At 41.5% G+C, this 27,429-nt stretch overlaps 1 protein-coding gene across 3 annotated transcripts in view; it reads left to right on the top strand.

Moving 5' to 3' along the window:
* LOC135704619 (protein dead ringer-like) overlaps positions 1-27,429 on the top strand; it is a 421,444-nt gene that overhangs the window by 390,355 nt on the left and 3,660 nt on the right. For 2 of the 3 annotated variants that reach the window (XM_065226086.1, XM_065226084.1), the window contains exons 7-9: positions 9,540-9,666; positions 10,059-10,399; positions 10,484-11,409. In XM_065226086.1, the coding sequence (XP_065082158.1) occupies positions 9,540-9,666; positions 10,059-10,399; positions 10,484-11,409 (1,394 nt within the window). The remainder of the gene's footprint in view (positions 1-9,539; positions 9,667-10,058; positions 10,400-10,483; positions 11,410-27,429) is intronic. The other variant, XM_065226085.1, reaches the window with a different exon arrangement.

Genomic DNA, 27,429 nt, shown 5'->3' with positions numbered 1-27,429 from the left:
CAGGTGTTAAGCGAACTTAAGAAAGAACCCTCAAGGTATTGCGCAATTTTTAAGAATTTATAAACCCCTCAGAAAAGCTAGATCTAAAAATTTTTGGGGAATTTCAGATCTTAAGAGTAGTTCCCGTAACTTTAATCCAGACTTTTGGAGCAGTTTAAAGATCCATGATCGTAAATTTAAAAAAAAAAATTCAGGCTAGTTCCATGATGTGCTGAACAAAAATCGAGAACCCTTAAGATATTCCGAGAATTTCAAGGAAGTACAGAGACCTTCAGAAAATTTATGAAAACTTCAGAAATATTTCAGCAACTTCACAGAAGTCCAGAGAATTTAAGCGAAATTTATAGGTGTTTACGGGAATTTCATTTATTTCCGAGCAGAACCGAGATCTTCAATAGAATTGAGAGACGTAGGGGAGCTTTGAGAACATCAAGACAGATCAGAGAATCAAAGAGCAGTTCAAATAATTTCAAGGAAATTGTAGAAACCTTCAAGAAGTTTTGAGAAACTCCGGAAATTTCAGCAAAGCTTCGAGAGAATTCCTGGAACGATAAAAATTATATGGAAAACGTAAGAGTATTTTAAGGGTGTTATATCATGGAGATTTCAAGAACTTAAAAAAATGCGAAAATTTAACTAAGTTGATTAGAGAACATCAGTGAAGTTCCATTAATTTAAAAAAATGCGAGAACTTTTAGCAAGCAATTCCAGATAACTTCTAATACATTTAGATATTTTTAAATAGTTTCATGATATTCAGCGAAGTTCCGAGTACTTCAAGGACGATCAGATAGCTTCAGAATAATCCCATTAACTTAAGCAAATTTGCAGCGACTTACAAGGAGTTCCGTGGAATTATAGGGTATTCCAAGAATTCTATGATTGATCCGAAAACGTCAGAAGCGTCAGAGAATTATGGATATTATCAGAAAATTTGCTGGATTATTAAACAAATTTAGAGAACTTCAGGTAGGCATAGATAAGTTCAGGGAAAAGTAGTGTTAATAATGGTTATAATACTTAACGAAAATTTACGGCAGTCTAGAGAATTTTGAAGAAATTCAGTAATCGTGTAGGCACCAGGAATGTCTAGACTATTGAAGAAGTTTGAAATTAGAGTCGATTTAAGGGAAGTTTTATGAACTTCAGAAAAATTTTGAGAACTTCAGTGAAAATCATATAACTATATTAATTATTTCGTTCTAATTCCATGAAAATTGCGGGACCACAAAAGTTCAAAAAAAAAATTAGAAAAACTTCGGAAACTTTACAGAAGGACAGTGGTCTTCTGTAACATTACTTCATAGAAATCTATGGAGTTTAAGATGAGATCCGCGAACTTCAGGAAATTTTATCAACATCAGCAAAATGCGGGAGGATTTGAAAGAAGTTGGAGGAATTTCAGGGGGAGGTCAGTTCCATTAGTTTCAGAAAATTAGTGGGGAATTTAAAGCAGTTCCCAGATTTTCAGATAACTTCAGAGACGCTCAAAAGTTATTTGAGGTCTTCGCAAAAGTACAGAAGTTCACTGAAGATTAAACATTTTTAGGACGATTGAATTAAATTCAGCGCAGTACAACAAGCTTCATGAGAACTGCAAAAACTTTGGAGAAGTTTTGAGAATTTCAGAAAAGAATCGAGAACCTCAGAGCAGTTCCGTTAACATTAGAGAAGTCACATAAATGTTAAAAAAGTTTAGAGAACTTCAGTGAATTGTTAAACCTTTAAAGGAGATCCATGATCGTTAGAAAAATTGAGGAAACTTTAGGAAGTCCTATAAAGTTCAGAATTTGAGGAGAAGTATTGTGAGCATCAGACTAGTTTATCAAACTACAAAAGAACTTCAAATGTTTAATTTAAATGTATGTAATCCGATTCAAGCGATAGATGGATAGAGAGAGTAGGAGTGTCAACTCCCTGTTGTTAACATTTCGTGGATAAAGGGTGAGCTCTTTCCTCCGCTCATTGGGGAATCCTCCTGTTAGATGGCTCGTTTTTGACCAATTACGTACGATCTTGTTGCTTGAAGGAGACTCTTTATAATCCTGTATACGTAATTTTGTCTATCGAACCACTCAACCCCGTTTTTGGACCTTCATAGAGCGATATATTGAGGACAATCAGAGGTTATTAAGCTTGATCCAGTCGAACACTAAGGAGAGTCCGCTGCTGTCGGACCTAGATTCTGTGCTACAATGGGTGGTAGACCACTGTCTTGCATCATCATCATCAAGGGTGTCCCACATCAACTTGTATCACGGAAAAAAACGCTGTAGAAAATTACCTAGTTGACCAATCCTTTTCAATCTTTCAGACAATAAAATATAACCCATTAGTAAGGTTTTAGCATATTTATTTCATTCAACTTCAATACCATAACCGAACGCTCGCACCGTACGCTTACTAATTAGGTTCTGAAGAGTTGGATCGAAGGAGCAGTTGATTTCTGTAGTTAAGAACTTGTTTACCCGTTATCAATAACTGAAAACTTCATGTAGTATTAAACCAGACTTCCTACTGAACACACGCCTGTCTCTAGAGGTTATGGGCCCAGTTACGTCCGGCCTCTGAAGTTGAAGCTAATTGATTTGAAGAATCCAGAAGTTCGTTACGGAATTACGGAGAAGACGGGAGTGAAGATGTCAAGCGCGGCGAAAGTAGGAATAGTCCAGTTTGCTGGTGAAGGATACGACGTGTGGAGGTCGAAACGCAGTTGTTGGCTCACGGCGTGAAGGAAATGATCACGAAGGATGTACCAGCTCACGAAGCGCTTTTCAAGAAAAGGACGAAAATGCGAAGGCTCTTCTAGTTGCGTACATCGCGGATTTTCATCTGGAGTACGTGCGCGACAAGAACACTGCGAAGGAAATGTGGAACTCCCTGGCAAGCACGTTCGCGAAGAAGGGTTTTGCAGCGCAAACATACATTCGGAGGTCCTTAGCAACGCTGAAGATGGAAGAAGGAACACCGTTAAAGGACCACTTCCGAAAATTTGACGAGTTAGTCCGCCGGTTGAAGGGAGATGGTGCTACTGTCACGGAGTTAGATGCCGTAAGTCATTTCTCTGCCATCGACGTACGATGTTGTCACCACGGCTATGCAAGAACCTGGGAGATGATCAGTTGAAGTTGGACACGGTGAAGGCGCGTTTGCTGGCCGAAGAGCAGAAACGAATGGGAAGAGGAGACAATTCATGTGCCAATGGTGTCTCGGATGGATCAGGATCAGCGTTTGCAGCGAAGTCGGAAAGAAGCAAGGAAAAGTCCAAGTTTCAAGGAAAATGCTTTGTGTGTGGTGAACAAGGGCACAAGAAGGTTGCATGTCCAAAGTTCAAAAAGCGGTATGATCGAGCTCAAGTAGCATCTGTTCCCGTAGAACAGAGAAGTGGCGTTGATGATTTCCCAGGAAGCTCGGGAGCAAGTCGTCACATGGCCAATGATGAGCGGTATTTTCACGAGTTCAAGGAGTTCGACAGACCGCTGTTAATTGAAAGTGCCAAGCAAGGTGAGAAACTTATTGCTACTAAAGAAGGCACAGTGAAAGCGAAGACGTTCATGGGTGAGAACAATCTGACATTGTCCTTGGGAAACGTCTTATTTGTGAAGAACCTCAAGTTCAATTTGCTGTCATCGTCGCGGTTGTTGAAAGCAGGAGTCCAAGTGGAATTCCAACCGGATCGAGCAGTGTTGTCCAACAACGGTGAAACAATAGCTGTGGCGGAACTACGCGGGAATCTATTCTACCTGACGATGCCAGCGTTATACATCAGATTCGGCCATCCTTGCGAAAGGTGATGGTGATGAGTTACAGCTATGGCACAAACGGTTTGGTTACTTGAGCTTCAAGAATGTACGACGCCTGAAGCAGAGCGAAATGGTAGATGGAATCGGGGAAATTAAAAATGAAGGTGGATTTTGCGAGTCCTGTGCAGAGAGCACGATGACCCGGTTGCTATTCAACAAGAGTCGACCGAGCACAACAAGACCATTGGAGCGTGTTCATACGGATGTTTGCGGCCAGATAACACCGAAAACAGTTGATGGGTATCAGTACTTCGTGTCGTTTATCGATGACTATACCCATTTTGCTGTTATATATTTGATGAAACGGAAGGACCAAGTGTTTGATTTCTTCAAAGTATACGAGGCCATGGCAACGGCAAAGTTCGGGAACAAGATCGCAAACTTGAGGTGTGACCTGGGAAAAGAATACTTTTCGAATGATCAGCTTGCGTACTATATGAAATAAGGAATTCAAGTTGAATCAACCGTTGGTTATACACCACAGCATAACGGAGTAGCAGAGAGGTTCAACCGGACTATTGTGGAAAAAATGAGGACTATGCTAGCTGAATCCGGAGCATCGTTATCTATGTGGACGATTTGCTCGTGGTTGCGGGCGATCTGCGCATTATTGAGGAGATTAAAGATCGATTGAAACGAGAATTTGAAATGACGGATTTGAACGAACTACATCACTTTTTAGGCATCACGATAGAACGTGACGACGAAGGTACTATGTATTTGTCTCAAGAAGCGCGAAACGTGTCAAGCATATAGAGACGGAAAGGTGAAACTTGTATGTGTACCAACCCAGAAGCAAGAAGCGGACATTCTTACAAAGTCACTTCCAGCCCCGGCTTTAACACTTTTGAGAACGAAGATAGGATTGGAGACCATCAACTGAGAGGGGGGTGAAGAGTTGGATCGAAGGAGCAGTTGATTTCTGTAGTTAAGAACTTGTTTACCCGTTATCAATAACTGAAAACTTTATGTAGCATTAAATCGGACTTGCTACTGCACACACGTCTTTCTCTAGAGATTCTGTACAACATCTGGCTGCAGCTTCTTCTGTACTGAAATCTACTTTTCCTTGATGTCTTCCTCAGATTTGACCTCCTTGGGATGCTTCCGTCGTGTCTGCTTCATAATAGCTCAGTATTTTTCAATGGGCCTTAGCTCCGGTGTGTTGGGGGGTTCATGTCCTTGGGTACGAAAGTGACCTCGATAGCTTCGCACCACTCCGCACACGCCGGCGCACCAGCTAGATCCGGCCAGAAGATCGAAGAAACCTCGTGTTGCTTGAATAGAGAAAGCAGACGTTTCTGTAGACACTCCTTGAGGTAGATCTCCCCGTTTACAGTCCCGGTAATCACGAACGGCGCACTCCGTTTGCCACATGAGCAGATCGCTTGCCAAATCATGTAGGGTATACGTCCCTAACCTCGGTCTAATATGCAGCCATAGATTACGTTTTTAATCATAACTCATCAATGAATTTACCTGCAAACGATATTCTACTGCTAAATGGTATGCTTAGATATGCTTATCATGTCGTTTGCTATCAGGAACCGCAAAAAGTTGAAAAACTTACTTTTTTTAAGACAAAAACTCACCAGGGAAATGTATGTAATATCGGTCTATTGTCCCCAAATTGGGTCTATTTATGGATGCAACTTCGTCCTATCCTGTTTGATTCTCAAAAAAAACGCTCTTGGTAACGTTTTCTTATGTATTTTTTTTTATCACTATCACTGTTAACTTAATACTCTTCATTCCTCAAAACATTTCTTAGAGAAAATTTTACGAAAACTACATTAAATCACTCAAGTTAAAAATTAAAAATTAAAAATTTCGCTTATCGTCTTTCGACCGCAGAATATCTAAATCAAAACATTGTGATGTTCATTATACAGATTTGGCAGAAAAAATCTCCCTTCCTGTTCGTTCCTTATCATCCAAATGCAAACCACATTGTTGACGTTACTCTTATTGCTATATGCTGTCAAATGAATTTCATGGGCCAAAGTTAGGAACATAGAAAAGAAATGTGTCCCTAAAGTTGGGTCCATGATTTACTTGTGAAAACGTTGTTAAACAATTAAAATAAACATAAAATATTCAAACAGTAACTGTGAGTTTTACGTCTAGTGTGTATTATCAGGTAATTCCATTCAATAAATGCCATAATCAGGCCATTTGATGATCGTCAGTGCAACCTTCCCATCTTAACCTTAGAAGTCATGGCGGCTAAAAACTCCGAACAGAGTGATATTCTCAACCAGTTTTATTACTTACGAGAGCTGAAAATGTATTGAAATGTTGTGATATAAATTGATTTGTGTGTGGTACACATTTATCAATCATCAGTGATCAATATTTTCCTTATTTTTTGTGTAATATTCCTTAATTAATTATTTATTTGCGTGATAGGCCGAATGAAAGGACTAGACCCACATTACATACCGTAACCCTATTTCTTGGCAAACTTTGAAAGTTTCTGCTTCCTTACTTTCTCCGGAACATAAAACTTGTGCTAGGCGGTGAAGAACAGTAGCCCCGGAAGCTACTGGAAGTCCGCCTTGACGTAAGTCTCATCATCCATGATGAGGCAATGAGGTTTCTGGGTCAGCATCTGGGTGTACAGTTTCCGGCCCCGTGACTTTCCCACCGTATTTTGGCGTTCGTCACGATTTGGAGCCTTCTGCACTTTGTACGTATGCAGTCCCTCCTGGTCCTTGGCTCTCTGTACGAAAGACTTGGACAGATTCAACTGTTTGGCCACATCACTGAACGAAGCATTGTGATTCCGATTAAACGCTTTCACGACACGCCTGTGAACTTGATCACTAATAGAACATCCATTCTGGCCGGATTTCTCTTTCTGTTCGATGTCCAGAGTTTCGTATAGTAACGTTTAATCACACGACTCACCACCCAAGTAACATTTTAAGTTTTATGAAATACTACAAAGCAACTATAAAACAACATTCATAAAACCCTGGTCAAGGCTATTTTGTCATTAACGCATCCACCAAAACCTCGTTAAGACTGGAATATGACTAGTTGGCCCACCCTGGAGAAGGTTCTAAAGGTTGTATTCTCGAAGCTCTTCAAGATTGATTTACTGCAAAAGGTTGTATGACAAACGCATTGAGAACCTTTTAAAAGCTACAATAAAAGCTATTTAGCAATAATTAAAACTCTTTCCGAGCCATTTCCCCTAGCCCCTTGTTTAATCCACTAGGAAAGCATCAATCAAGATAGTAAAGGATCTATGAATCCGAGCTTATCAAAATAATTAAAATAGAAACTGATGGTATAAAAATCATTCAACAAGATGTCCAAATTTATTAAAATAGTTCTCATTAAGTGGCCTAGTTTTAAGTGCCTTAGTAAATGTGATGTAAAATGTACGTCAAAACATCGAAAAAAATAAGTCCGCCCTCGTAAAACGTCGATTTGACTAATTATTTAACATTGAAAATAATTAATTATTCTTCAGATCGAGTCTGACCATTTTGTTTGATCCAAACCCGTTCAGATTTGTGGCAGCATTTATGGAGGCAAAGTTGCCTGCAAAAAGTTAAACGTCAAAGTTTGTTTATCTTTCGATAGTTGCTTCCAGGCAGTTTTCTCCAGATGGATTGTGAGCAGTTACTCAGATAGTTTGCGATACTGTTTTACAACATTTCGCATTTCAAACAGCTGGAAGCGCAATCGTTCCCGAAAAAGATCCCCTTCTTCCGGATGGTTACAAAAGTGCACCATCCAACGATGCAGGGAGTTGATTGTTTCGTCGAATAAAATCGCTACTATGGATTGGAAACCAGCTAATCTTCGCTAACTAACAGTTTCAGTGGTTTGCTGTCGGTTGTTATTTTGATTGTCATCTATTCGCAAGATCTGAAGAAGGCTGGTATGTTTTAAAACTTCGGCAATGTTTTATGAATTCGAGAGCCACGCTCACTTTACTCTTCTCCGCCAGATGATGTGCTGGTTAATTTTGCTGAAATCAACTTGAATTTATCATCCTACTTCGTCTATCCTTCGAGATTTCCTTGTCATAAATTTGGCTTTTATTAACTATGAGGAACCATCTTTTAAGCTTAATTTGTTAACAGAGTAATTGGATAGTTTATGATGCATTGATAAAGCCTTAAAGGCAACAATAAATATTTTTTGCTCTAATGCAACACCGAATGGTTTTACGGTTGCTTTTATAATAAGAGAACACGTTTATAAAGCATTTTATCTAGACATGAATAAGCAATTGCTAATTACGGTTATGCTTGAATTACAGAACAGTTTTAAGGAGGGATTGAGGACTGTTTTAAATTTATTTTCAAAACAAGACAGTTTTTGACTTTCTTGCCAGATTATAAAAGGTTTTTAAAACAGGAAAACGCTGAATCACTAGGCAAGAATGTTTTACACTTTGAAATGCTGTATTTAAACTAAATGGATAGTTCATTGCCGTTATAAAACCATCATAAATCAGAGTGGATGCCAAATGGTCACTGAATTGTTACTTGGGCGTTGACTGCACGATTCCGAGTTGTTTTCCGATGTCCTGATGAGAGAGTTGTGGATTTTCCAGCTGCTTGCGCAAAATCAATTCGCGACGTTGCTTTTCGGGTGACGCCATTTTTTCCAGCTTTCGAAAAACTGACAGCGATAAAAATACAGTGTAAACAATACACTCAAAACTACTTCTACCCAAATTTTAAAGAGAAAATACCCAATGGGTAATTTTCTACAGCGTTATTTCCGTGATGCAATTTTATGTGGGACACCCTTTATCATCAATTTAAATGTATATCGCACAATCAAATTTAAATCAATTTAAATGTATAATCCCATCCCATCAAAATCGTCTAGTCTAGGAGTTTAGGTCAATTGATAAACTGGATCAACCAGAGAAATTGTCCGCAATGGCGAAACATGTCCAAGTAGATTCATAAAACCTATGCGCATATCAAATGGTCCACTAAATCAACAAAGACTGGGACATCGGATTATTTTCATTTAAACGAAATTTTACGTGTTCAGAGCAACACACTATTTCTAGTTTAACACGTATCAAACACTAAAGTTTTGAATCCATTCCGATGCTACAAAAAATCCTTCTCCGCTGGCGACTATTCAGCTCAAGAGGTGAGATGCATTCGATCATTCACCCTTTCGGGTTTGCCAAAGGCATGAATCCAAACTCCGCATCATAGGTTGGTCCCGGTACAGCGCAGCACCAACAACCGACCACAGACGAGAAAAACACGGCGGAGAAGAGAGGTCGTTTCGATGGTTTAACAAGTTTGTTTGATGGTTCTATTTGTTTGTTGTTTAATTTAATCATTATAAAAACGTGTTTCACTCTACCTTTTTCTCACTCGGTTCGATCACATTCCGGACTGGCATTGCATTGCAACGCTTCCCGACTGAGACGAGAGTGTGAATGAAAGCACCAACCAACCAACCAACTTGGGCTGCATTTGCGTTTATGTACCTACCTACCAACTTCTACACGACGATCGACGGTCAGAAAACGGGAATGCACTTGTACACCACCGCAACACAGCAGAGGAGAAGATTAATTATTTATGAAAATGAATAAGGAGAAATAAATGCTGCTTTCCTCAGCCGCTTTCTTCCGTCGGTCAACATTGTGTTTGCTTTATCAATTAGAACTGTCGCCCATTTGTATTAACAACGATATCCAACAATGTTTTACAACTTTTCTTTCGCTTGCTTTACTTCTAGGTACATGAAGTATCTCTATCCGTACGAGTGCGAGAAGAAGAACCTGAGCTCCCCGGCCGAACTGCAGGCCGCGATCGACGGGAATCGACGCGAGGGTCGACGCTCCAGCTATGGACAGTTTGATTCGGTAAGATGGTGTCTCAAGATTCAGATTGAAAACCAGATCAACACACTGCATATTGATGGATCGCACACAATCAATACGATGCCCTCAATCCTCATTACCCACGTTGATTTATGCGCACGTTTCTGCCTTCCGGATCCCAGCTCCCAACCCATCCCGTACTGATCCCAGCAGTGCCCCCTCAAAACAGCCCGTATCTCGCCTGACGTGGTCCGATCGTGGTTGATTATTCATCTGTATTTTCATTCACTCATTCATTAATAAACGCCCTGTTGGCTAAACAAACAGGCAATAAAACTGCAAATTGATCTCATGTTTTTGCTAAGCGACGATCGTGTGTATGCATTTATACTTACAACAAGCGAAATGTGTTTCCCTTTTCTCCCATCGAACAGCCAACGGTTCAACGTTCGCCCATTCCACAGGGCATTCAGCAAATGTCGCCCCTATCGCTGGTTACCCACGTCAACCAGCAGCAGCACCACCGCCTCCTGGGGGCACCGAACGTGGGCCAGATTCCGAACATTCTGCCGGCGGAGTTCGAACAGCGCATGCTCGACTACATCAAACTGTTCCAGCCGAAGGAGATGAAACGCGAACAGAGCCCGGAACAGCAGATGACCCCGCGGGATGCCCTGAATGCGCTGGAAATGTCCCGCGTCGCTCTGTGGAACATGTACAACAACAACACCAGCCCGCCGAACTCGCTCAACACCAGCCCACCGGAGATGCAAAGGTATGTCTCAAGTCTACTCTATAACCATAACCTTCCACCACTGATCACACTTTTCGATCCATTTTAACACCATCTCACCCAAAGTCTCTTCCATTACAGGGAAGCCCTGAATCTGGCCGAATCCCCACCGCATCACATGTCGATCAAGCGCGAACGGGAACACGCGATGGACTTCACTTCGGACCGCTCCTCGGCTCGTGACTATCACAGTGGCATTCCACCGGCAAAGCGCAGCAACAACAACTCGATTGCGGCCGTCGCCGTCGCTGCTCAACTTCAACAACAACAACAACAGCAACAACAGCAGCAGCAACAGCAACAACTTCAGCAACAGCAACTGCACGGCCATGTCCGTTCGTTGACCCCACAAAAGCTGAACATATCCTCGCACGATGAAGATGATGCCCGATCCGATGGTACCCCGATCAATCTGCGCGGGGAAAACGGTCTCCGTCACCACGAGGAGGACATCCCCGACGAGGAGGAAGAGGAAGAAGACGAAGACATGTCCATGACTGACGAGGCACATCCGCTGGCATTGAACAGAATCACAGAGCATGCTGCGGCACTGGCGGCCGCCCAAAGGGAACGCGAACAGGTCCAGGTGAACCATTTGGCCAGTCTTAATCTGAGCCTGTTGGAGCGGGAACGGGAACGCTGTGGCAGTGCGGACAAGTTGAAGCGCCAGCAGCAGTTGCAGTTGGAACAGCTTCAGAGGGAACAGTTGCTGCACCATCAGCAGCAGGCACAGCAGTTGCAGCGGGAAAGGGAGCGAGAGTTGCAACGGGAACGGGAGCGGGAGCTCCAGAAACAACAGCTGCACTCGGAACAGAGCCGTCAAAATGGAGACCGGTTGAGCGGGGCCGGATTGGACAACGGAAGTAGCAACACCAGCACCAGCAGTGACCATCAGAATCGGTCGTCGGGGCCGACGCAGCAGGAGGCGTGCGGTTCCGGCGGAGGAGTGACGAACGGCATTATGGGCATGCAGTTCAAGCTGATCAGTCGAGGTGAGTTTGGATATCGTTTAACGTAGGACGTAAGACGTAAGACGTTCTTGGATCTTCGAATAGCGAGGCTCGCTTAGGTTATGAACCATTTGGTGTATTATTTTAACTTTTGGTTAAAATTTGACAGATGGAAAGTTATCGATTAACCCTGTTATCAGGGTGACCAGACCTACCGATTTATCGGTAGTCATACTAATTTTCGGGATGCCTACCGATCCACAGACAAAAGGTTAAAAACTACCGATTTTTCACTTTTCCTACCGAGAATCACAGATTTTTAGTAATCTTCATCGACTTTCTCTTCCTTTAATAACTCAGCTGCAAAACCTTTCCCTATTGTATTTGACGTTTTGGATGCTAGATAAGGATCTCCTTTATCAAACTTTGTTGTAAAATTAGCGCGAAATCTTGGGGCTCATTGCGCATCTCGAAACGAAAGACTTTTTGTACGAACGCTTGTATGAAAAAGTTTTTCGTTTCGAGATGCGCAATGCGCCTGTTTGCATAGCAGTGGTTATCAACAGAGAAAGTCGAGAGTTAGAAATATTGATTTCGACACGTTTAAAGCAAAGGTTTCAAGTATCGGGAAAGCCTTCTTCAGACGGCCTACCGATAAAAGTTTTCAGAAGCTACCGACAATGAAAAAAATAATCTGGCCACCCTGCCTGTTATCCGAGCGTGGCTACTTCTGACAGACAAGAAGTTAAATTTTGACAACTTTGGCTAAGTTTTTCTCGAAAACCGGTCGATCCATAGAAAATAACTTACGAAATGTCACTTTTGCCCACTAGCAGGCATGGAAAATCTTTTGCATTCATTTCGTGCATTCATGTACATTCATTTGACTCTAACTTTTTTCTTCAACAGCATTCCGCAAAATGTTGTATGAACAAGTCAAATCCGTATCTCTTATGCATGACGAAGCAGAGCGAACAGAAGCCACTACTGTTTTTCAGTGAATGTATTTTACATTCACTGAAAAACAGTAACAAGTTCTGCCCACTCTAGTTCGTGATGCATAAGAGATACAGATTTGAGTTATGCGCAAAACTTTTAGCTAATAACAACACCTACAAAAACTCTATACATAATTTTGCGGAAAACTGTTGATGAAAAAATTTAGAGGCAAATGAATGTAAACGAATGTATGAAATGAATGCAAATGATTTTCCATGCCTGCCCACTAGTTAAATTTAACTCAGCAAATGGTTCACAGCCTTAGTTTATCATAGCAGGGGAAATGGGATTAGATGACCATATGGGGCAAGACGAGTGTCGTCTCTAAACCACATCTTTTGGCAATAAATTGGTAAAAATGTATGTAAAGCACTTCTGAGTACTGCAAAAAAAAAATCACAGTGATTAACATAGTAGCGAACAAATAAATTAATACAAAAAACAACATAGTAGCGAAGACTACAAATCAAGAAGACTGGCAACTCTGCCAAAATCAGGAGACAGTAACGGCAACGCCTCTTCTGAGCAAAAGTGGAACCCGTGTATGATGGTGTGTGTTAATTCACAAGTGCATTCACACACATAGGTAGAAATAAATAGCAGTCAATTCAGGCATAACATTTGATAACGGCACAAAAACATTTGTAAACAAACTTTCTAAGTACGCCTACGCAAACCAACAACGTCATTGGATAGCGGCAACTATCACCTTTCCAAAAGTGGTGTTGGTTTGCGTGTAAAGGGCCTTAGAAAGTTTGTTTACAAATGCTTTTGTGCCGTTATCAAATGTTATGCCTGAATTATAGGTTTTGTTATGATTGTTGTAAAAAGTGGAACGTTTCTTTCATTGCTTTATGCTGACAACGAGTAAAATTCCAGCTGAAATTGAACAGATGCGTACGTAAATTTGTTTTGAAAATTAAAACTATGGCAATGATGCCATTCACAAAGGTGATGGGACTTTCCTAGATCATTAATTTGCTATCTCAGAATTATCTTCCACTTTCCCTAAGCTCTTTAGTGATGCATTTATGGACATTCGTATGGAGCATTAGTAAAATGCATGCCCGTTCCGCACGGCTTTGACAACTAGCCACAGCGGGGGGAGTTAAGTTGTGACGCTTGGCAATTTGGCACAGTACTCGCTGACCATTTCAGGCATAACATTTGATAACGGCACAAAAGCATTTGTAAACAAACTTTTTAAGGCCCTTTAAACGCGAACCAAAGTACGCCCACGCAAACCAATACCACTTTCGGAAAGGTGATAGTTGCCCTTATCCGATGATGTTGTTGGTTTGCGTGGACGTACTTTGGTTCGCGTGTAAAGGGCCTTAGAAAGTTTGTTTACAAATGCTTTTGTGCCGTTATCAAATGTTATGCCTGATTTGAATGTCACTGGCCAATTCGATACTTTTGTTATCATTCTCTGGAAGGAATCGGTCGATTCCAATAATCGTTAAAGCATACAGACGATCACTATCCGGTGGTTTCATGTTCTGACAACATCTAAAATGGAAATATTTTTTTTATCAATGCGTACCGTTTGGGATTGCAGTCCTTCAACCTTTCATATTCATTTTCTCCAACATTCGAACCTGCTACGTCTTCCGTTGGATCGTTATGTAGGTGAGCGGTTCCATATCATTAAAGCAACGAGTAATTTTCATCTTTTTTGATTTGCATGAAACCTTGCATACAAGTTTTTGGGGAAGAAAAACGCCGTTTTGCATACTTGGTTCGCCATTTTGAATCTAGCCTTACTTATGAGAAGGGCCTATGAAAAATGCACATGATATCTTCAAAAAATTGTATCTCGGAAACGGTTTGTCCGATTGGTTTGGTGTCTTGTGCGATGTTTATAGACAATTGTTGGTGTTATATGGAAAAAAATATGCACGGTAAAAAAAAAGTTTGGTATTTGTGTTTTGAACTAAAATATAAATTTTCCCTTTAAAGTGACATGTCAATAATTTTTTTATTATCCTTATGTTATAGCTGACTAAAAATGCTATCTAGTGCACAGTAGGTTGTTCTGGAGAAAAATAGGTTACAATGAAAAAAATTGTTTTTTAAAAAAATACAATTTTCAAAAAAGCTATTAAAAAAAGTTAAAAAAGTTTGTCATCCTAATTTTATGAAAGTACATCAAATTTGCAAACAAAAAGTACTTCGGTAACATTTTTCTTAGATGCACCGTTTAGAAGATATTACTGATTTAATATTGTTTTTTTTGATAACTTAATAAGTTTTGGCCCTTTTCGGATGTACTCCGTGTTTTTCCAGTTTCAAAAGTATTTTTTTCGGAAAGATTGGAAAATTTTGAGTTAAAATGACACTGACAGCTTAAAGATTCGAGTGAAATTCTCTGCCTTAAAAGTATTTTGAAAAACAAGTTACAAAATCCCACTATCAGGAACAATGATTTCTTCAAGTGATTTTTGGTGCGTTGTGCTGAAAATGTGCATTCAACTCTTGCATATCGCCTAACAGTTTAATCCATTTAAACTGGATGTGTTTATACTGTGCATATTTTCTCTCTATTGCCGAACATCGCCACAGACATCAAACCGATGAGACAACTCGATTTCGAGATACACCTTTTTGAGAACTGCAAATGTAAGCTCCTCAATTAGCAAGATTCAAAAGAGCGAATTAAGCTTATTTTTCAGGGATGGTGATTGTGCGCAATAAAAAATAACATTATATGTTGGATATCATCAGTTTATTTTTATTCCTGTATTTTTATAAAATTATTGTTTACACAACTTTCTTAACAATATTGAATATTTTGGCATCATTGTCAGGACAGTTTGAATAAAGCTTTGCCTTTATTGTATTTTCTGATAGAGGAAGAAATGAGTGGAATTTTAGAGTTCCTTGAATTGTTTTTGCATTATTATATTGATTATTTAGCTGCAAAGACATATTTTCGTATTCTTCTGTAGTAGAATAACAAAATGACAACTTTGTAAGTTCTTCTTCTTTTCGTTTGTTTGCCCAATTAAACAACTCTCTTGCAGTCTTTATCGGGTGTTCGCGTTCTTTGGCTAAACTTGCTCTGGTAGCCATGCGTTTTTATCGTACCTCCAATAGCATCGCATGGACCTTTTCCGTGCGATGTTGCGAAGAAATGCCATTCAGCGTCAATACCATACTTTGACTTAAATTTACAAAGGCTAGAAAAGTTTTTTCGGTTTTTATACTGTGAAGCAGCACCATCTGACATAAAATAAATTTTTTTATGTTTTTATTTTGATCAATTTGTAAAAAGTTTATCATTTTATCAATAAACAAATTGACAGCGACTGAATCATGTCTTAGTTCTTCAGAAATTATAATGAAGCGTAAATGTTTATTTTGCATATTTTCAGTATAATATATTACGAAAGGATGGATTGTGGCCTGTTGCACGTTCCAATGGTGTGATTGAACTTCATCCTGCAAAACGAAGCTGTAATTTTCAGAAAAGTCACAAATAGCTAAAAATTCACCATCTTGCAAGTTTTGTTTTGTAGTTTTCAAAAAATTGGATTGTTCGGTTTTTACAAAATCATGCGGAATCAAACTTTCTAATTTTGAGCTGAAAAATGAAACAAACTCATCGGTTTGCTTTACAATAGTTTCTAAATCACATCTGTCAGTGGTAACCCATTGTTCGAATGAAAGCTTTTCAACAAAGTTTTCTTCCAGTTGTTTCAATAAACTGTCTTCTAAAACTGAGGTATCTGGGCAGTTTTTACATCTTCGTAGATGGCAATGAGTTGTCTTATTTTCGCAAAGTAATCTATTCGTTAATGTTTTTAGATCATTCAAGACATTGTATTTTTTTAAGCTATGTAGAATTAAATTGACATTTTCATGCGTAGTGCAAACGCAAACATTATGTGTTCCTGTGATAGTCAATAGTTTACATTGCCTTGGCCGGAGGCTTGCAAATGATGAAAACCCTATTTTTACATTGACGTACATTTCATTAAAGCGATTAAAAGCTTCTCTCAATGTCATCATTAACAATCTTTTCTGAACAGCTAATCTCTTATTTCTTGTCTTTACGCTAACAAAATCTCTTTGGCCTGGCATTGCACGGCTTATATCATCGTCCTCAAAAAAAATTCAAAACCAGTTCTTTTGTTTCATTACTCAAAGCTTTTCCAGAGCTTGAACCTTGAGATGAATCAAATACATTATCTCTTTCCTTTCTTGCATCTGATGCCATATTTCTACTGGTTTTAAATTCGTCTACAATTTTTTGTACTGACCATGATTTTGGCAACAATGATAAAATTGATAGTTTTTCTTGCCTTGTGGCTGAATTTAAAAATTTAATTTTCATATTTTCTATGACTTCATCAAACTCGTTTGCTTTTTCTGTTTTAGCGTCTAATTTTAAAAGATTTCTTCGTACACCTTCGACGATTTCAGCGCACTTTTTTTCAGGATAGTGAACATTTTTAACCTTACCTAAATCTATAGGCGAAACACGAATAGCTGCTATTCCTCGGTTGAATATTTCGACGTCTACAGGCATAGTGAAGTCTTCATTTGATTTAATTGTGCTTAGCGTTGACTCTGATGGTATCGTGACCAAACTTTCAACAGTTGGCATCCTTGAGCCGCCGGCTACGCTTTGTTCCTCGTTTTGGGTGAGGTGAGCTCTTGAATCAATATGTAGACGGCAAGACGAACAAACACGAAAATCCTTGGTGTTCAGTGTGGATACCTTGGAAAATCCAATTGATTTTAGTTTTTGGATGATACCATCCGTGAGATATCGCAGCTCTTTCGAACACTGAATGTCTTTGAATGGGCGAATACATCTTATTTTACTCATTTTGTAATCTGTAACATAGAAAATATTTTCCAATTGTTAGTTTTGTACGAAAATATCACAAAACATATAATTAAAATGTGTATTTAAAACTTACCTTTGCACCAAAACGTGTTACACTTTTCTTTACAATTATTATGTTATCAAACAACACTGGATCTCGTTCAAAAACACAGGATTATGAGCTGAAATTACTATAATCACTATGCTACTAGCAACCTTTCTGCATTTACTGTTTGGTTTTCCCTAGTAGATACTGGATGAATTCAGAACCGAGTCAGACATTATTATACAGCTCACGGGTAGAAATCATAGAATGCTGGGAAAAGACTGTTGAAAGATAGGTAGAGTTGAACGCTCAGGTATCGTCGAACCTTCAGGTACGAGTTTGGAGAGTTGGAGTTATTGTTATTGAAGAAGATTGTAAATTGTATATAACTGGAATGAATAAAGAGTGCGGCGGTTGTTGATTGAGGTATCAGTCGGCAGCCCTCTAGTTTGATGGAAGGTGACTACTGCGTTCTTTTTATTTATTATTAAGGAACGGTCAACGACGGAGCTAGCCTCGTTATGGCCAGCGTGGCCATGGTGGACTAGTTCCAACAAAGACCATGTTTACAATCACCAACTGTGCGTAGTACAGCTAACTGGTATCTGATTACCTGTATCTAATACTTGTTAGCACGTTTTCAGCACAACGCACCAAAAATCATTTGAAGAAATCATTGTTCCTGATAGTGGGATTTTGTAACTTGTTTTTCAAAATACTTTTAAGGCAGAGTATTTCACTCGAATCTTTAAGCTGTTAGTGTCATTTTAACTCAAAATTTTCCAATCTTTCCGAAAAAAATACTTTTGAAACTGGAAAAACACGGAGTACATCCGAAAAGGGCCAAAACTTATTAAGTTATCAAAAAAACAATATTAAATCAGTAATATCTTCTAAACGGTGCATCTTAGAAAAATGTTACCAAAGTACTTTTTGTTTGCAAATTTGATGTACTTTCATAAAATTAGAACGACAAACTTTTTTGACTTTTCTTAATAGCTTTTTTGAAAATTGTATTTTTTTAAAAAACCATTTTTTTCATGTAATCTATTTTTCTCCAGAACAACCTACTGTGCACTAGATAGCATTTTTAGTCAGCTATAACATAAGGATAATAAAAAAATTATTGACATGTCACTTTAAAGGGAAAATTTATATTTTAGTTCAAAACACAAATACCAAACTTTTTTTTTTACCGTGCATATTTTTTCCATATAACACCAACAATTGTCTAAAACTTCGCACAAGACACCAAACCAATCGGACAAACTGTTTCCTAGATACAATTTTTTGAAGATATCATGTGCATTTTTCATAGGCCCTTCTCATAAGTAAGGCTAGATTCAAAATGGCGAACCAAGTATGCAAAACGGCGTTTTTCTTCCCCAAAAACTTGTATGCAAGGTTTCATGCAAATCAAAAAATACAAAAAATAAAAACTGGAAAAATTTCCCACTTGTTCGTGGAACCGCTCAGGTACCGGATCGTTCTTCTTTTTGAATCCTTGCATTTTTAGCAGCTTCCGAATGACGGTAGTTCACTCAATGATGATGGAAGCTTCCAATTCCTTGATTGCTTTGAACAGGCAAAATAAACAATATTTCGGTTCCTCGTTCACAAGTAAAAGTTACCTTCACTAGGTGTCGATCCGAGTTTCAATCCTCTACCTGATCCACCATGACAAGTTTTTCGGTTTGTAGTTGGAAAACCACCGGCTTGCTGAGATTAGGATACAAATTGCCGTGAAATTTTGTAGGGCAAAACAAAAACAACAACGAGTACCGTGTTATGATTATTCTTTTGGGTGACATTAGGTCACACACACAGTCACTGTTTATGAGCAGTCTCACTAACACTTGTGGTTCAAAGTTCCACCTTTGTTTGACAGAGGCGCTGTTATCAGTGACGTTTGACATTTGTATGGAAGAAGGGAACAGTTGCCAGTCTTCTTGATTTGTAGTCTTCGATAGTAGGAAGTTTATGGTAGTGTTGGCAAAAATGCTGCTCCCATATGGAAAAAGTAGCAGTGTAAGTTACGAAGTGCAATTGCCATGTAAATATTTGAAAAATCATAGTAAATTAATTGATATTTTATACAAGATGAAACCACTCACAATGAAGCTAAACGTCATTTAGCAGATGGAATAGAGAAAAGCGAAACGGAACGCAGAATCAAAACAAAACAGCAAATACGGCTACCAGAAACTCCCTTTTCGGATCGTCATACAGTTACTAGAAGTACAAATTAAAAATGAATCCTGGTAACATGCACGAAGTGTTGTTCATATTAACGGGATCCACGCTACAAGTTTGGGGAACTTCGTGGAAGCGATGGGAACATGGTTTAGTTTCATGGAACCTTCATTTTATTTCAAGGCACTTCGTTGATGTTTAATGATCTTTCGGGGAAATACATACCAGTTCAGGAAACTTCGTGGAAAATTAGCGAGATACGTAGAAGTGCAGAATCGAATTTCAAGGTGCGGGGCTTATTGTAAGTGAAAGTAACCTCGGAATGGGCGTGACTCTCCAGTCATTCTGAAATGGGTTGCTGGATCTGCAATTAGGTTCTTTAATTTTGAAAAATATATCGGCTTCGTTTTCTGAGCACAACGATATTTTTTTCGATCCCATTTACTTCTATCTAGATTTTTAAATCAAGATTTAAAGCAAACTAATCACTTCACTGTTTAACACCAAACAAACATATTGACAGCTCACTCCCATACAAAGTACCACCGAGGGGCGGTAAGATGGTGATTTTTGCTCATGTAATCATACTTATTTAAAACAGTTCCAGAATTGATGAAATTTTGGATTTCGGTTCCATTTGTGACGTAGATTACGAATATCCAATTACCTTAAAACCCCTAAAGAACCCAATAGAGCTATCACCTTCTAACTCCTGGACTAAAGCAGTCTACAGTGACCATAAATGCGGCATTGTAGAGAGAGAGTTCTTCCATGTGGGGGTTAGAAGGAACACACACACACACACACACACACACACACACACACACACACACACACACACACACACACACACACACACACACACACACACACACACACACACACACACACACGGCTGGTCATTGTGCTCGCTGAAAGCCACTCCTCGGGTTACCAAGCAACTGAAGCGATGCTTCAAGTGCATGGGATTCGGTCACCAGGCGAGGAACTGCAATGGCCCTGACAGATCTGATCTGTGCAGGAAATGCGGAGAGAAAGGCCATATTGCAAGAGGCTGCACGAAGCATCCGAGGTGTATGCTCTGCAAAAAAGAGGACGGTAACGATCATACGACGGGAGGCTTCAAATGCCTAGCATACAAAAAGGCGATGGCAGGCCAACAGTAATGGAGGTAACCCAAATAAACCTCAATCATTGCGACATTGCTCAGCAACTGTTGTGGCAGTCGACAACAGAAACAAAGTGCGACGTTGTAATCATTGCGGAACCGTATCGAGTCCCTCCCGATAACGGTAACTGGGTTGCGGATAGAGCTGGGATGGCTGCTATACAAGTTATGGGCAGATACCCCATTCAAGAAGTGGTTGCGAGCTCATACGAAGGTTTCGTGATCGCCAAAATCAACGGAATCTTCATGTGTAGTTGTTACACACCCCCTAGATGGACGATGGAGAAGTTCCATGAGATGCTGGATGAACTTACCGAAGAGCTGATCGGACGACGACCGGTAGTCATCGGAGGAGACTTCAATGCTTGGGCAGTGGAGTGGGGAAGCAGATGTTCCAATGCAAGAGGGCACAGTCTGCTGGAAGCTCTGGCAAAACTGGAAGTTATGCTGGCCAATAAAGGCACCAGCAGCACTTTTCGCAGAGATGGCCGGGAATCCATTATCGACGTTACTTTCTGCAGTCCGTCGCTGATGGCAAACTTGGATTGGAGAGTGTGCGAAGGATATACCCATAGCGACCATCAGGCGATACGATATGGCATCGGCCAACGGAATACTGTGGCAGTACGGAGGACGAGAATTTGTGACCGAAAGTGGAAGACGAAAGCTTTCGACAAGGATTTGTTCGTTGAGGCACTTCGTGTGGACGGGAGTCCCGTAGATCTAAATGCGGACGAGCTGACAGAAACGTTAGTGAGAGCATGTGACACGACCATGCCGAGGAAACTGGAGCCAAATAACAGACGTCCAGTCTACTGGTGGAACGCGGCACTTAGCACTCTCCGCACTAGTTGTCTCAGAGCCAGAAGACGTGTTCAGAGAGCAAGAACGGAAGCAGTCAGAGAGGAACGAAGAGAAATGTTTAGAGTGGCCAGAGCCGCTTTTAAACGAGTGATAAAGCAGAGCAAGTCGAACTGTTTTAATGAGCTGTGTCGAGACGCTGATGCCAACCCCTGGGGCGACGCATACCGAGTCGTGATGGCGAAGATCAGAGGTCCAACGATGCCCGCTGAAATGTGCCCAGAGAAGCTGAAAGTCATCGTGGAAGGACTTTTCCCGAAGCACGACCCAACAACCTGGCCACCTACACCGTACGGAGAAGGAGAGGGAGATAACGTCGAAGTCACCAACGAGGAGCTAGTAGCAGTGGCGAAAGGATTGAAGGTGAAGAAAGCTCCCGGTCCGGATGGAATCCCCAACGTAGCGTTGAAAGCGGCGATCCAGTCATCCCCGGACATGTTCAGGATGGTGCTGCAGAAATGCCTGAACGAGGGTCACTTCCCTGACAGGTGGAAGATACAGAAGCTAGTGTTGCTGCCGAAACCAGGAAAACCGCCGGGGGATCTAGCATCATACAGGCCTATATGCCTGCTGGATACACTCGGAAAACTCTTGGAGAGGATCATCCTAAACAGGCTGACGAAATACACGGAGAGTGAGCACGGATTGTCGGAGAGGCAGTTCGGATTCCGGAAAGGGAGATCGACGGTGGATGAAATTCGGACAGTGGTCGAGAGAGCTGAAAAGGCGTCCAAACAGAAGCGGAGAGGAGATCGATATTGCGCCGTGATAACGATCGACGTCAAGAATGCTTTCAACAGCGCCAGCTTGGAGGCCATCGCCGAAGCACGGCATACAATGAGGGTCCCTGACTACCTGTGCAGGATCCTGAGGAGTTATTTCCAGAACCGGGTTCTGGTCTACGAGACAGACATGGGACAGAGATCGATTAGGATTACAGCGGGAGTTCCACAAGGCTCCATCCTTGGTCCAACGCTCTGGAACGGGATGTACAACGGCGTGCTAACGCTGAAACTGCCCAAAGGAGTCGAGATCGTAGGATTTGCGGACGACGTCGTCTTGACGGTAACAGGCGAGACGCTGGAAGAGGTTGAAGTGTTGTCAACCGAGGCAATCGACATGATTGGTAACTGGATGAAAGAAGCGAAGCTGCAAATAGCCCACCACAAAACGGAAGTGTTATTGGTTAGTAACTGTAAAGCGGTACAGCGGGCAGAAATCACCGTCGGGGAGCACACCATAGCCTCGAAGCGTGTGTTAAAATACCTGGGAGTGATGATCGATGACCGGCTAAACTTCAACAGCCACGTCGAATATGCCTGTGAGAAGGCTTCGAAGGCCATCAACGCGATAGCTAGAATCATGCCGAACAACGCTGGTCCCAGCAGTAGCAAGAGGCGTCTTCTGGCCAGCGTGTCATCATCGATACTGAGATATGGTGGTCCAGCCTGGGTTCCAGCGCTGGAAACGAAGCAGAACCAAAGGAAACTGAGCAGTACGTTCCGGCTCATGGCCATGCGAGTCGTGAGTGCGTACAGAACCATCTCGTCGGAAGCAGTATGCGTTATCGCCGGTATGATCCCTATCGGAATCACCCTGGCGGAGGACAGCGAGTGCTACAGGCGGAGAGAAGCCGGAAGAGTACGGAAAGTTGTGAGAGTGGAGTCATTGGCTAAGTGGCAACAGGAGTGGAACACGACGGAGAACGGTAGATGGACACATAGACTAATACCGATTCTTTCGACCTGGGTGAACAGAAAACACGGAGAAGTCAATTTCCACCTAACGCAGTTCCTGTCTGGCCACGGCTGCTTCAGGAAATACCTGCATCGGTTCGGACACGCAGCGTCACCCCTCTGTCCGGAGTGTGGCAACGTCGATGAAACGCCGGAGCATGTGGTCTTCGACTGTCCAAGGTTCGAGGCAGGTGCGAACGGAGATGCCCGTCCTCAACGTGGAGAATGTCGTCGTTGAAATGTGTCGAGAGGAGGACACTTGGAATGCCGTCAGCAGGGCAGTCACGCAGATTATGTCAGAGCTGCAGCGTAAATGGAGAGAAGAGCAGCGATCTAGCAACGCCAGCTAGCGCTGAGAGTACGACAAGTGCATGAGCACAGCCACCCCCCGAAGTAGTCGCTTCACAGTGGTCCCGGGGGGATCCAGGCAGAGGAGAGAGTAAGGAATGAGTTTTAGTGGAGCTGCACTAGGCAACTAGTGGATACCACACCGTGCCACCTTCACTACAGGCCAGGCTTCTTGAAGCTTTCCTAAACCTTACCATTAAAAAAAACACACACACCCACACACACACACACACACACACACACACACACACACACACACACACACACACACACACACACACACACACACACCACACACACAATTCGAGTGAATTTCGAGGAACTGTGTAACATTTCATAGAAGTACAAGTTCAGGGAATTTCGTAGAACGGCAGAACAAATTCGGGAAAGTTCAGCTAAGAATTTCAGGCGTCTTCAGGGTCCATACGGTTTAGGGAGCTTCGTAGCAGTTTTTCAGGGATGTTATTTCAAAAAAGATCAATGAATTTCCTGGGAGGCTTCCCCAGGGAACTTCCCAGATGTTCAGGAATATTCTTAGAAAATGGAAATTCATAGATGTTCTGAGACCGTGAACTAGAACTTGAAAGACTTTTGTATATGTTCACATAATGTTGTAGAAGTTATGGGATATTCTCTTAGATATTCTCCCTTGGCACCTCTGGACATCTTTTCAAGACTTCAGGTTGATCAAGTAGTATTCCAATATAGATAAGTGACGGTTAACGCACGCACACTAACGGGGATCTATCACCGTGTAAAGTTGTTTATTATTTTCCTCGGACTAACCTCAAAATGTATGTAATTCGGTCTGTCAAAAAGAATTTGACAGCGGTCTGTTATGTATTTTCCTCGGATTTTCACTATCACAGTTTCACACAGCGCACCAAAACAACCAGGCGTGAAAATCTCAATTGTTCATAAATACAAACGACGTTGCACAGATATCAATCCAAGACGAGCTTTCGATCAAGAAGTATTAACAAGATCTTCAATTGATGGAATATTTCAATGAAGACCTCTGGAAAAAGATCAGTTCCACGCCAAATGACGAATCGGAATAACTCAACCTTCCCCGATGTTGTAAGATACGGTTTACCTCCCGCATAAACGCGAACCATAAATTGACCTTACCTAAAATGGTTAAAAATTGTTTATAATCACTGCTAAACTTTAACTGAAATGGTTATGGAACTTTACATGAACGTTTAATGATAAAGTTTCAACCTTATGTATTATGGTTTTTTGGAACTGGACCTTACAAATAATGGGTTGTTAAGAACCATTACCGTTCCAAATTCTTGTTTTCTCCATACATTTTCGGAAAGAGAACTATCCAGCTTTCCATGCTCGGTAATGGCGGCCAGTTTGTATGAATAAATGTATCCTTCACTGTGCTTTTTGACACTATCTGGAGGTTCAGATTATGACCCCTCCCTTTCCCTCTCCCAGGAACATAAGAAAATGGAACAACATACGCTCTCCAGTTAGTGTCAAAAAGTACAGTGAAGGATACATTTATTCATACGAAACAGGCCGCCATTACCGAGCATGGAAAGCTGGATATTAGAACCTTTTAACTTGGTGGTTATGGTAGTCAGTAAGGTCCACGAATGGTTTTGTAACATCGATCAACTGTATGTGGAATATATCGCGAATTGGTTGCCTGTAATTTACTGATTACCAATTCGCGATATATTCCACGTAAAGTTGAGCGATAATACAAAACCATTAATGGACCTTACTGACTACCATAACCATTACCATTAATGTTCTCAAATCATAAGTAAAAACGTTCTTATATAGTGCTCTTTCTGAAAATGTATGGAGAAAACAAGAATTTGGAATGGTAATGGTTCTTAACAACCCATTATTTGTAAGGTTTGCAACCAGTTCCAAAAAACCATAATACATAAGGTTGAAACTTTATCATTAAACGTTCATGTAAAGTTCCATAACCATTTCAGTTAAAGTTTAGCAGGGATTATAAACAATTTTTAACCATTTTAGGTAAGGTCAATTTATGGTTCGCGTTTATGCGGGCTGCCAGCCTATCCAGCTTTCCATGCTCGGTAATGGCGGCCTGTTTGTATGAATAAATGTATCCTTCACTGTGCTTTTTGACACTAACTGGAGGGCGTATGTTGTTCCATTTTCTTCTGTTCCTTAGAGAGGGAAAGGGAGAGCTCAAAATCCGAACCTCCAGATAGTGTCAAAAAGGACAGTGAAGGATACATATATTCATACAAACAGGCCACCATTACCGAGCATGGAAAGCTGGATAGCTGGCCCGGTTTACCTCGGCGAGGCGGCTACGAGCAGGGTACTTCCCCCAAAGACGTTCGGATTTGAGTGAAAATGATGGGAAAAATAGAGAGAAGCTAAATTTAAGACGTCTGTTCTAATAATCTGTTTATATAATGGTGTCACAAGGTGGGGCCCTTCGACATAGGCGGCGGCAGTTCTTGCTGTGCACGTGTCTCTGCTTCTTCAATGTTTGGCTGCCTAGCAGCGGTCCCTAGCATTTCGCGGGGGATAAGCGAGGCTCCAGTTAAGAATTTCCTTCTAATGATTTGGAAAAATTTTTTTTTTAGGAGCTTTACTCCGTATTTATTCATTGATCTTACTTACTTACTTAAGGGTCCTGTGCACCACTAGCGGAGCAAAGGGCCAACGTGAAAGACTTCCATCCTGGGCGGCTGCTCGCTTTTGTCTTGTCCTGGGCCCAGGTCAGATTCCTATCGACTTGCTCAATTTATTTATTAAGGCTCCGCCGCCATGAGCCCCTGGGTCTACCTCTGCTGTGATGTCCTGCCGGATTCCAACCATCGCTTGCTTGCAGATTTCGTGTCCGCCTCGTCGAAGTGTGTGGCCGACCCACCTCCACTTTTGTTCTCGAATTTCTGTTGCTATCGGCTTCTGATGACATCGACGATGGAGCTAAGCATTCGAGATCCAGTTGCGAGGCCACCAGGCACGAATTATATACCGCCGCAGGCATCGGTTGATGAAGACCTGCACTGCCCATAATCGCATATCAGTCCCATAAGGATAGGAAATCAAGCAAAGATGGGACTGATATGCGATTATGGGTAGTGCAGGTTTTGAGTATTCTCCGCTGATACACACCACGTCTCGCTGGTGTATAACAACACAGATTTCACGTTCGAGTTGAAAATTCGGATTTTGGTGCGATGACTTCGGTCAGTGGGGTCGGTAAGCAATTGTCCAGTCGTGTCCTTCACTGGCATCCTCGGGTTCATCCTTGCTCCACTCAGGCGTCGTGAGATATCGTAGAGGAGGCGTATATCGCCAGTGTTTGCGGCTTTCTCCCCTTCGTCGTCCCGTCTGCAAGAGCGCTCGGCTCGCTTCTCTAGAGCCGAGTACCGTTGACAGGCTTAGTTCTTGGCTCCTCTTGTTCTCGCCCGCTCTATCGCGGCTTTTGCTTATCTACGCTCCTCAATCTTCCGCCAGGTTTCATCTGTGATCCACTCTTTCTTCTGGGTGCGCAGCTCACCCAAGTTGTTCTCGTTTGTTTCTATAAAGGCATTCTTGGTGGCCGTCCATTCTGGAACGTCCGTAGCTCGAGTCTCAAGTTCTTCAACAAAAGATCTTTTTACCGCTGGATCTTCAAGTCGGCGTATGTTGAACCGCCGCCCGAGTCTCTCCTCCCGTCGCTGGATCCGCACCATGCGTAGGCGGATTTCGCCGATTAGAAGGTGATGGTCAAACGCGATGTCGGCGCTGCGTTTATTCCGGACATCAAGAAGGCTCCGTCTCCATTTTCGGTTGATGCAGATGTGGTCGATCTGATTTTCGGTATGTCCATCACGGGAAACCCTCGTGACTTTGTGCACTGGCCGATGGGGGAAGAGCGAGC

The sequence above is a fragment of the Ochlerotatus camptorhynchus genome, unplaced genomic scaffold, assembly GCF_037179485.1.
Source record: "Ochlerotatus camptorhynchus isolate MF236.1 unplaced genomic scaffold, CSIRO-AGI_Acam_v1.1 ptg000244l, whole genome shotgun sequence".
NCBI lineage: Eukaryota > Metazoa > Arthropoda > Insecta > Diptera > Culicidae > Ochlerotatus > Ochlerotatus camptorhynchus.
This window is presented reverse-complemented; position numbering and strand designations above follow the sequence as displayed.